General features: G+C 38.4%; 1 protein-coding gene across 2 annotated transcripts in view; it reads right to left on the reverse strand.

Annotated features, from left to right (window-relative positions):
- Nucleotides 1-3,201: 3,201 nt before the first annotated feature.
- The window catches only part of NDNF (neuron derived neurotrophic factor), a 46,313-nt gene continuing 37,157 nt past the window's right edge, over nucleotides 3,202-12,357 (reverse strand). For both annotated transcript variants that reach the window (XM_053595113.1, XM_053595110.1), the window contains exons 3-4: nucleotides 7,510-7,634; nucleotides 3,202-5,233 (exon numbers count right to left, since the gene is read on the reverse strand). In XM_053595113.1, the coding sequence (XP_053451088.1) occupies nucleotides 3,840-5,233; nucleotides 7,510-7,634 (1,519 nt within the window). In that variant the 3' untranslated portion in view covers nucleotides 3,202-3,839. The remainder of the gene's footprint in view (nucleotides 5,234-7,509; nucleotides 7,635-12,357) is intronic.

Raw genomic sequence — 12,357 nt, forward strand, 5'->3', positions numbered from 1 at the left:
CTTTGCTTTGAAGTCAGCCAGTGAACAGGGACAAAAAAGTATACTCTGGGTGAATTGTTGCATGCTTTGTAGAGTGAAGAAGTATCAAAATAATGTTAACATTAAACTGGGAGAAAAGAAATCTGGATTCTAATCTTAAGGCCGATTTTCTCATCTATAAAATGAGATAGTAGAAGGAGATGATCTCCAGGAGGGATTGATAATGTATTCGAAGGGATTGTATACAAAACTGTGTGTATGTGTTTACACTGAGAATCAAACCGTAAAGAATCATTATTTCCAAACTTTGAAGTTCATCTGTGTATTTTTTTTCCTGAAGTCTCTTCATTTGGCTCTTGAGAATACTGTAATCATAAGTTTTCAAGTTATGAGTAATGAGAATAAGTGCTTTCAGAGTGAATCAATTAACACACTTAAAAAAATCAATCTAGGCATTGATTATTAAGAAGTGTAATAAAAAATCTGCTATAATTTTTTATAGATTTTGAATAGTTTTAGATTTTAAAAAATTGGGCTTACTTATCATTAAAGCAATGGACTAATAATTTTAGTCTCACGTTTGTGTGTACATGCACTAGATTAGAAATACTTTGTGCCTCAAAAAATAACAACATGACCATAAAATTTTTTTCTTCAAAGTTTGAAGTGGTCAGTTATAGGCAACACATTCTTTTTTTTTTTGAGACAGAGTCTCACTTTGTCACCCTTGGTAGAGTGCTATAGTGTCACAGCTCATAGCAACCTCAAACTCTTGGGCTCCAGGGATCCGCTTATCTCAGCCTCCAGAGTAGCTGGGACTACAGGCGCTCATCACAATGCCTATTTTTAGAGATGAGATCTCGTTCTGGCTCAGGCTGGTCTTGAACTCGTGACATAGGCAATCCACCCGCTCAGCATCTCAGAGTACTAGGATTAAAGGCATGAGCCACCATGTCCAGCCAGGTAACACATTCTTAAGGAAATCTGATATGGTCTTGAAGAACAAGTTGCTTTGAAATTATAAGGAACACAAAAAGCTTACTTCTTTTTGGAAAATAATTTGCAAGTGACCTTCTAAATCAAGAACTGGTGATTTATATTCTAGTCAAGATTTTGGAGGCTGGGCAATGCCATTCATTACCTAACTGTTTGAACTAGGAGAGCATTTTTAAATTTATTCTTATTTCTCTGGCCTTTAGTTGTTTTTTTTTTATTGCACCTGAAAAATAAAGATAGCATAGTGAGTGTCCTCAAAGATTCTTCCCTCTTCAATGATATATTTGGGACTTTAAAGGCCCTGCTCTCAATACAACAACTCTGAAGCTTAATGTACACAGGCAATACTTTCCTATTAGCTACTTTCTGGTTCTTTTGTTGATTTAAAGGTTTTCTTTTTTTGTCCTCAGTTCAATTGAATCCTCCTAAAATTTTAAACACATTAGTAAATAAGAGCTATTTTTAAAAGCATGTTTTCCTTTTCTTTTTAAGTGGTAGAATTTTCACCATGTACATTTAAATTTTCCATAATTTTAAAAAAGCAGATTTCATTAGGGCCATGAAAAAATTCTTGGATTTATCCAGACTGTGTAGAAACCACCATCACAGCTGGCTAAAAAGTAAAAACTTGGTAAATTGACTTGGCCTGGTTCCCAGGCATTCAGCAGTATCTGAGAGTATATGCAAGTACTGTGAGAAAGTTGATTCTCCTTCAAAGGCGCCATGTTCATAACTTAGAATGGAACATCTCTGAGATGTCGTCAATTGCATTCTCTCTTTCCAATTTGCTTGGTTACATGACCCATTCTTTATCTTTTAAAAAATTCTTAAAAAAAAAAAAACGAATTCTTTCAGGTGTCATTACTGTTTTGTGCAGATGTAGTGACCTTTGTTTAGATACCTTAACCTGAGGAGTTGGGTGATATGCTTTGAAGGGGAATATTTAAGGGGAATAAAGCAAGCAGAGCACATTTCATAAGGACTACCACTTACACTACCTACTACACTAACGGTAGCAATTCTGTACATTATCAACTGCTGAATGCTAACCACATAAAAAGATGGCACCAAGGCTGGCGCCTGTAGCTCAGTGGTTAGGATGCTGGCCACCTGCACCAGGGCTGGTGAGTTCAAACCTGGCCTGGTCCTGCTAAACAAACAAACAAAAAAATAGCTGGGCGTTGTGGCAGGTGCCTATAGTCCCAGCTACTAGGGAGGCTGAGGCAAGAGAATCACTTGAGCTTAAGAGTTTGAAGTTGCTGCGAGCTATGATCCTATGGCACTCTAGGCATTCTACCAAGGGTGAGAAAGTGAGATTTTGTCTCGATAAAAAAAAAAAAAGAGTGCAGAGGTGAAGGGATTATACCTGTTCCCACTTGTAGTCATAGTCCTTTATAATTTAGAGTTATAAAATGCTACAAAAGATAACCTCTTATAACAGAAGATATCTAACAATGTCTCTTATCCAAATCTATCACCACTTAGTTTTATAGATGGGAAAGAGAGCTACTGGTAGATAGCAGATTTTTTAAAAGTCATATCTTTTTAAGTGATTATAAATTCCAGACTTTTCTGAATCCGGTCAAGTGTTCTCATGACACTTCATGATTTATGTATATAATCTCTGGAGAATGAAACTACCTAAAATAGTTCTTTTTACATTCTTTGCTAGATTCTGTCATTATTTGCCTAAATTGCTTCTTATACCTAAATTACTTTTTAAAATTATCCATGGAAAATCAATGTTAAAAGTAGCAGATTGTTAATGTTACAAAACAGCAGCTTTCATAGTGTTCTTGCTACTAATCAAAGTCCTCACTGGAGGTTGCTAAGTTGCTTCAGCTAGAGATTAAAATAAATATTTTACTAATATTCAAGCAGATGGAAAATACTTGGGTTTTTTACTAATATAAATGTTTAAAATGTGATCTATTTTAGGTCGTTAAGGGTGATTTATTGAATACTTACAGAGTTATGGTGTTTGGCTTTTCCTATTCTTTTAAAAAGTCTATCATAACTCTCTAAGCCCTCACAATTGCTGATTCCTATTCAATGTCACAGTACAGATTTTAGGAACTGTTTCTAATGGCAACATAACTTTTGAGTTAGGCAGCATCCCTTTTTAACTATTAAAAAAGGGTCCATTTTGGTGCCAAATTACAGAAAGGTGTAGTTTTAGGAACAGACTAGAAATTGAATACACCAGGGTAGCTGCTTAGAAAAATGAACAGTATATAATCTAATATCTTTAATTTTATGTACATGAATATAATGTATGCCAACTTTGTACATGAGATACATATAGTATTTAAACATTTTACTCAACAAATAAGAATTTACAATAGCAATATAACTGACTAAAGGGCTGTCCACTTAATAATACTTAGATTAGATCTGTACTTTCTGAACAGGAAAAGAATTTAATAGTTTACAATCATAGAAACACTGACATTTAAAACAAGACTTTATAAAATAATTTATATATATTCTAGTATCTATAGAGAGGAACGATATGCATTTGTGGATGTGTGCAATGAATGGCATATTTTAAAGTTTTAGGTAATAAAATAATTTAGAAGCAGTTCATGCAAGTGGTCAAAGCAAGGGATGGAAGTTCCTTCAAGAAGTCCTCTTTGACATCAACTGGCATCAGATGCACACTAGGTGCCATGGGGCACGCTAGAACAAGTTCTCTCCAACAGTCACTTCTATGAACATTAATGTACACATGCTGATATCCCTCCTTCCAGAGAACAAGCACAGGTCACAACTTCTCTTAGCTGTGGGAGTAGTCAGTTTATACTTAAAGTGATTTAATGTCCCTCCTGGAGTTCTTCTACATATATATCTCTATAATTAGGTGACTAACAGAACTTCCTAGTTTTCACAACCTTACTCTGATACTTCACAGAGTGTCCCCCATGTCCTATGACATAAACATCCAGCAGGTAAGATTTGCCAGGCTGAAGACCTTTAATTGTTTCTGTGGTCACTGCTTTCTGCAGGTTTTGACTGTGGAAATATTTACAGAGGACTTTTTCTGATTTCTTTCTTGTATCGGGTCCTAGGCATTGGTTTTGCTCTCTTTTCTTCTGGTCTTCATTGTAATTATCATCCACTTCTTTTTTGTAGATGCAAAACTTATTTCTCTCCTGTGTGCCTAGCCAAGCCACAGTGGCCGAAGAACAGGTACGGAGCTTGTCAAAGGCTTTAATTCTCGTGTCTTCAGGAAGAGAGGGAAATGACTGCTTGCTGGGCCTTGTGGTAGCTAGAATTTTCAACATAGATGCTCCTTTCTTGTTTCCTTTCAGTCGAATGAGATATTTTGCTTTAGGTTTTCCTCGAAGCTGAAATTGACGAATACCTTCCACATTCTGAGACAGAACAAGTTTCCCATCTCTTCTTACTTGGATTTGGACAGTGTCCAGACAAGAGTGAATAAAAAAGGTGACTTTTTGGTGAGAGGAGACTGGAGCAAACCGTAGAAACTTTGCTCCCTTCCTTTTAACAAATATGTCTGAAACTTTCCCATCTTTCAGGTCAACAGTCTTCTGTTTAGCTTCTTCCTTGGTCCTGGCAAAGGTACCTACGTAAGCAGTGCTCATGTTGCTGTTGCTGTTGACCACAAAGACGTCAAAGTAGTACTGCGTGTCAGGCTTCAGGTCAGAGACAGTGAAGATGTTCTTGTTTCCTATGCAGATTTTCTGAATGTCAACCTTGGGCCTCGAGTAGATATGACGCCCTATTTTCGGAGAAGGCTTTGCTAGGAAGCTGCGTTCTTTACCTGAATTATCTGAAGGAAATCCAAAGTGGGCAAAGTCAAAGGGGCTGAAGTCCAGACCAGGTTTTGGTGCCATCATAAAGGCGTCATCTGCACTCAATTTTGCTTCCACTGCACAGAGACTTTTGAAATTGTGCTCTTTGTTGATGACCACACAGTATTGAATGGGCTGTTTAAGCAAAGAGGCTGTGGGGCTCGGTTTCCAGGCCAAAGTGACTGTGGTACGTCCCAGGGAGGTAACATCTACTCGTGGGTCATATGGTAATTCAGGGTAGGGCTGATCAGACTCTGGAGTTGTGGTGGCATAGACTTTGAAATGTGTGTCTTTCTCTGTTGAAAGCAGCTCTAGCTGATATAAGCCAGATGGGGAGCTAGAAGATATAAAATACTCAACATCATTGCCTTTGTAGGAGAATAACTCCGTGCCTTTCTCATGGATGATCTGCTGCTTCTGCTGCTCAAGGGGTTCTGGCTCACCTAGAAGATACAAGAGAAATAAGGCTACATGTCAGGGCACACACTGTGGCTTGCCAACCTGAAGTTCTGTTTTGAGTTTACCTTATTATTTGCCATTATAAAAAGAATATATGTTCACAGTAGAAAAATTAGGAAATAGAGAAAGAAACAAGATAAAAAAATCATCCATTAATTCCTCATCCAGCGACAGTCATACTTTGGTTTGGGCGGCACCTGTGGCTCAGTGAGTAGGGCGCCGGCCCCATATGCCGAGGGTGGTGGGTTCAAACCCAGCCCCAGCCAAACTGCAACAAAAAAATAGCCGGGCGTTGGGGCGGGCACCTGTAGTCCCAGCTGCTCGGGAGGTGGAGGCAAGAGAATCCCATAAGCCCAAGAGCTGGAGGTTGCTGTGAGCCGTGTGACGCCACGGCACTCTGCCGAGGGCGGTACAGTGAGACTCTATCTCTACAAAAAAAAAAAAAAAAATACTTTGGTTTATTTCCATCCAGTTTTTTCCTTTAGACCAGTTCTCAAACTGTGGGTTGTGACCCCTTTGTAACAATGAAAATACATCGCAGCACTAGGTTGAGAACTACTGCTTTAGACATTTATGTGAAATTGGTACTATTTTCCCTCATTTTTCTCTGTAACTTAGTAACATTTATTCTCACACATACATATACCTAGACAAACTTTCACTTTTTGAATCTATTTTTCTCCTTTACTATTATATTGTAAAAATAATCCTGTTGGTCAATTTTTGACCATTATAAAAATGCTCTTATGTATATGTAAGGATTTCCCCAGAATCCAATTAGTGGAATTTTTAGGTAAAAGACTGTAAACTTTGGCAGGGCATGGTGGCTCATATCTGTAATCGTAGCACTCTGGCAGGCTGAGGTGGGTGGATTGCTTGAGCTCAGGAGTTCGAGACCAGCCTGAGCAAAAGCGAGACCTGTCTCTACTTAAAATAGAAAACTAGCCAGGCCTGGTAATGCATGCCTATAGTCCCAGCTACTCGGAAGGCTGAGGAAAGAAGATTTCTATGACTCCATGGCACTCTACCCAGGGTGACAGAGTGAGACTCTGTTTCAAAAAAAAAAAAAAGACTGCATACTTTTTAGAAATTGTTCATCTTGTCAATCTGCTTACCAAAAGGATTCTATCAGTCTGCGTTCTGATAGGTATCATTTTACTATTTTCACTACTGTTAGGAGGACTAGAAAATCTGATTAAAATGTGGATGACAAAGCACTAGTAAGATGCCTAATGTTCAACCTCTAGAATATGTGCCCAGGAATAATATAAGGAAAGTAATGAGGACAAATCAAGTTTTTCCATCTTAGTTACTATTAATATCAGATATCACACAGATAACAGTGTGTAAATTTCCGAGATCAGGCGAAGTATAGGGTAGCCAGTATGTAAAACACACTTTTTACAGATTGAAAATGAGGTGTGTAGAATTTGAGATTCCCAAACCATGGGATGAACACAGTCATCACACAGCTATGTTAATTTCTGGGTTCATTTTCTATATCTCAGTCTCGTTTTCTGAATCAGGATGCTCACCCTTCCTTGCAAGTACTATAGCTGGCTCGCATCCTTGGCAGGGCCCAGTTCTTACATAGCCAGAGCAGCATGCCGGGGCCCCATGTGACTCTTCTCATTATAATTTCTTGGGGTTTTTTTGCTCTCTATCATCTGTATCTCCTTCAGATGCTTAGCCCACTCTGCTACTGACTCTCTTTTTATCTTAACTGTCACTAAAAGCTTCTCTGCTTCTCTGTTTCTACCCCTTATTTCGCCCCTGGAGTTAGGGTGGCATATACTTTGAAAAGTGTGTCTTTTCTCTGTCTAGAGATCTGAGGTTCTTAACTTGGCTACATGTTGGAATCACCTGGGGGGCATAATCCCAGTGTTCAGACCACACCTCTGGGCAATTAAATCAGCACCACTAAGGACAACATACAGGCATCAGCAATTTTTAAAGCCCTATATGTGATCTGAATGTTCAGGCAAGACTGTAAACCAAAGCCACAGAGGCTAATCCAACCTCTCCCCTGCTCCTTAATCCTCAGTCCTCTACCTGTCTCTCCTAACCTTTTATTTTACCAAGATCAATGTCATCTGATATGCTCTCTCCATTACCTCATTACACTATCTCTGCCTCAGAACTACAGTTTCACCTGTGCACCTATGCTGTTTATCTCTTATTAACAGAAGGTTGTACATTTCATAAGCCTTTTAAAAGCATCCATCCAGGGGCCTGGGGCCAGATCTGTGGTGCTGTGTACCTGAGCCTTCCCCACTTGTCTCCTCTGGCAGCTCCTGAAGGCTCAGCTTCCATTCCAAAGGTGCATCACAGGGAGTCACCGTGACTGATAATGGAGTATTGTCTTCTTCAACCACAAAGAAATACCTGTAGGAAAGTGAACCCAATTCAGACCAGGATAATTTTTTCTAACATTTATATAATCAAGACTTGGTGGAAAATCATTTGGTATTCACTTTTATAAAACTTTCATAAAATTTCATTTTATTTTTTTTAACAGAGCCTAATACTTGCTATTTGGCACAAAACATGATACTATGGCATTAACTGTGCAAGTCCAACAGTCTCAAGGTTCTGCAGCCAGATTTATTTTCAACAAATACAATATAAATAACAAAAGACACTGAACCAGAAGTATTTTGACTTAAGAGTAAAAATTAACACTTAACCAATGTCTGGGTGTTATTTCACATAGCCCCTGCCATGATAAAGTAAGTCACAATCAAGGAAATTTCTAGGTTTCTGCCTTATAGGTGCTGTGTTTTCCATAAATTTGGTGATAAATTTGTACATTAGCAGCTATTTGGAAAGCTCATCTGCACAGCAACCTAGTTCTAAAATGTATGTTGGTCTCTGGCAAACTAACACTGTATTCACATTTTTACATTAGTGACTTTCATTGAGTTTTGATCTCCCATACCTTTTTGAATAGGTTTTTAATCACCATTTGAGAAATTAAAAAAACAAAAACAAAACAAAGATCATTGTGTCAGTCAGGGGAAAGACTTATTTGTCTATCACTTCTTTATCACCAAGATTTTTTCTTGAGTTAAATAAGTTAATGATGTTTAAACATTTAAAAAATTTAAGGCCGGGTGTGGTGGCTCATGCCTGTAATCAAAGCTATCTAGGAGGCTGAGGTGGGTGGATTGCTGGAGCTCACGAATTTGAGAGCAGTCTGAGCAAAAGAGAAGGCCTATCTGTAAAGAGAGCCGGGCATTATGGCCAGTGCCTGTAGTCCCAGCTACTCAGGAGGCTGATGCAAGAGGACTGTCTGAGCCCAAGAGTTTGAGGTGGCTGTGAGTTATGACACCATGGCATTCTGCCGAGGTTGGTAACAAAGCCAGAATCTGCTTCAAAAAAAAAAATTGAAAAAAATTTATTGTGATGTTTCAAAAGACTGTTGAAAATGAATATAACTATTGCTTATCTATAAAAAATACTATACATTCTTACTCCAAGGGACTTAGATGATTTCATTTAATTATATTTCAACACATATAATCTTGCAAATGAGGAAACCACAATTTTCATTCTAGAAAACCCGAGTTGCTGACTGATGCCATGGCAAAGAAAAGTAGATTTCTCTTTTGGCTGTTTGAACCTCCTGGGTACCTACTGACTCCCTATTCTTTCCATATCTAAGATCAACTCGCTCTGTAGACTGGACACCACAGCCTTCCATACGGGCAGTCTCCTGCTGGCTGCTTCCCAAACTCCAGTCTCTGGAATGAACCAGGGCCTGTGCTTGGACACTTCTTTTCCACCAATGCTTACTCCCCACTCACTCTGGCCCATGACTTTAACCTCTTGTATGTTTAACCACTCCCAACTTTGAATCATCAACCTGAACTCTTGTTTAAATTCCAGTTACAACTATCGTCCTGCCTTCTTCACTTAGATATGAAGGGAATTTAACATGTATGATATCTAATCCAAATTTCAGATTCTTTCCCCCAAATCACCTTCTCTTACAGTTTACCTCTTCTCAGTAAATGACAACTCCAGCGTTTTTGTCACGTAAGACAAACACTGTAGACTCATTCTTGACTTTCTTGTTCCCTTCCACTCCACCTATAATGATGAAGCAGACACCTTTGGCCCCACCTTTGAAATATATTCAGAATCTACCTCTTCCTTCCACTTATCTGTTACCATCTAATCCAAGCCACCATTATCTCTTGCCTGGGCTCTGCAGTTGCCTCCTAAGTGAGCCTTCTGCTTCCAATTTGACCTCTTAGTTTACTCACCCTGTTCCAGGCAGTGTGGATCGGTCAACTTAAGTCAAACACAGCACACTCCCTTGCTCAAACCCTTCTAGAACTTGTTTCATGCAGAGTAAAAACCTGCAATGTCTTACAACCAAATCTCTAAACCTGTCTCCTTCCTCCCTCCACTAAGATCTCAATACAAATCTATTGAATGAATTAATGAATAGCTGTTTCCTATACATCCACTTTCACTACCTCTAAATCATTCTTCACATTGCAACAAGAGTAATATCCTAGAAAAGAAATCTATTATGTGGTTTCCAGCTCACAGCACCTTCACACCTTTGCATTTCAACTTTGGGGGGAAAATTCTTAATTGTTCACATGGTCCAAACTCTCTTCAGTGGGGGCCTCTGCCTACCTCATCAGTCTTTTGTTGTGTCACTGCCATTTTAACTTTTTGTGGTCGCACATAGGATTTCTTAAGTTCCCCCAACTCCACCCCACCTCTGAGCCTTTGGGATGTGGTTTCCTCTGCCTGAAGTGCACCCTTTTGTCCATCCTCCCGTTCAAATGTCACTTCTTCAAAGATGCCTTTTCTGTCCCACTCCCACTCTGGATCAGGTTATTTTATATATTCTCAAAGTATCCAATACTTTTTTACCTTCAGGCACTTACTGCTATTCATGACTACAGAACTGTATCATTATTATTTAACTTATATTGTTTTCCCCACAAGGGCCCACTGACAGTTCATTTGCCATGCCGCTGTGTTTTCCAGCACTTAGCACAGATTTCTGCATGTAGCAGATACTTGTTCAACATTTTTGAATGAACAAATTACTAAATTAATAAATAGAACTCAAGGCTCAGCACCTGTAGCACAGTGGTTACGGGGCCAGCCACATCCATGAGGAAATGGAAACCAGCCCCGGCCTGCTAAACAACAATGACAACCGCAACAAAAAATAGCTGGGCATTGTGGCAGGCACCTATAGTCCCAGCTACTTGGGAGGCTGAGGCAAGACAGTCACTTAAGCCTAAGAGTTTGAGGTTGCTATGAACTATGTATGATGCCACGGCCCTCTACCAAGGGCGACATAGTGAGACTCTGTCTCAAAATAAATAAATAAATAAATAAATAAAAATAATAAATATAACTCAAGCATCCTGACACCAGACATACTGTTGTAGTGTGAGGAAATGTATACCTACAGTTTGTTTCTCTGTGAAGAAAAAGAATTGGCAAATAAAGTACTTCTCCTCTCCCCACCATTCAAAGATGAATTTGGAGACAGAAGATGGGGATGGGGCTGTGGATGGACACATGAAGTGAAAACTCTATAAAAGTAAATAAAAAAACTTATTCAGATAAAATAGCAAAGAGACAAATAGCCTTCTAGATAAGACAGTTGACTGAACTGTTTACTGTATGGTAAGTTTTATGACCCATAAGCTTTCCTAAACAGATGTGTCAGAAGGCTTAATTTTCAATTCAGTATAGTTTTTGGTGAATAGGATTTTGTTCCTCAGTCCAGGGAGATATTAACCACATACACATAACTGAACCTACCTTTATTACAAAGAAATAAGTAAAACAAAATAACTTATTTGGGATGATGTAAGTAAAGGAGTGTTCAAAACTCGTTTGTTTTGGGGTTTTATGTGAGCAGCGTAGCTAACCAATGCAAAAACAGTAAACAAGGAACACCTTCATCTAGTACCTTCAGTTCTCATTTCAAACAATTAAGTAGTTTATTCCCCCAAATAAGCAACTGTGTTTCAGTAACTTAAATACAGGCCATAGGTGACTAATCATAAATAAAACAATGCTTGCATTCCACAAGGTAATCCTTATACATATAAAGCACCAGGGACTGCCTCTAAGTCAAAGTCTTCATATGGAAGCACTAATGATTAGAGATAAATGATAATTTGAATGAATTTAACAATCTGACAGATGTTTATTGTCTACCGGGCACAAAGCACTTGGCAATCAGGGATGACAGGACATGATCTATGTGGTCAAGGTATTTACTGGCTAGTGAGGGAGATAGAAATGTAAGGAATAACTAAGGAAACACGGCTACACATTACAAAGGCAAAGGATAAACATACCATGAGCCATTTAGCCTTTGGAATTTATGTATAAACATAAGAATAATTAATGCCTTTGTTGTCTTTTTCTACTCACTGCTGCTCAGCGTCATCTGGAGTTTCCTCTTTAGTTGGAATATCAACAGTGTCTGTGCGTGCTTATCACAGCATAGTTCACCCCAGGAACGACCTTCTTACTTGTGGCTTCAACCCTTTACTGGTGTAAGCTCACTATTCCTAAATTAAAATTAACACTAAGCTCACTATTCCTAGTTAAAATTAGCACTTTATCTAACTATGGATACTAAGGGCCCCAATCACTATGTGTGAAAAAATAGGTAAAAATAAAGAATGAATAAACAAAAGAAACAAAATGGAGAGAAAGGAAGGAGGAAGTACTATTTTGTTATGTCTCATAATAAAAACATTTTTGGATGCAATTTTTAAGACAACTTTTAGAACTAAAACTTAGTTAATTTTTTTAGAATGGAAGACTAAAGGAGATAAACTAGTGAAGTGATATGATTACGTAACGTGGAAGGCTGTGCTTAAAGAATCCTGCAAAGAAAGCAGTGCGCAAGCACATTTGGGAAATGAAAGTAATTTCTGCAGAAAAATTTTGATTTGAACTGACTCACTCAAAAATTTCAAGGGACAAAATAATATGAAAAGCAAAATGTATTCAGTGAGAACTCACTTAATATTTAAGATGAACTTGAAATAGAAGGCCTGTTTTGTATTCCCTTTTCTGTTTTCACAGACGAGTCTTAGTAAGGACTGGG

Source organism: Nycticebus coucang, chromosome 1 (assembly GCF_027406575.1).
Source record: "Nycticebus coucang isolate mNycCou1 chromosome 1, mNycCou1.pri, whole genome shotgun sequence".
Classification (NCBI taxonomy): Eukaryota; Metazoa; Chordata; class Mammalia; order Primates; family Lorisidae; genus Nycticebus; species Nycticebus coucang.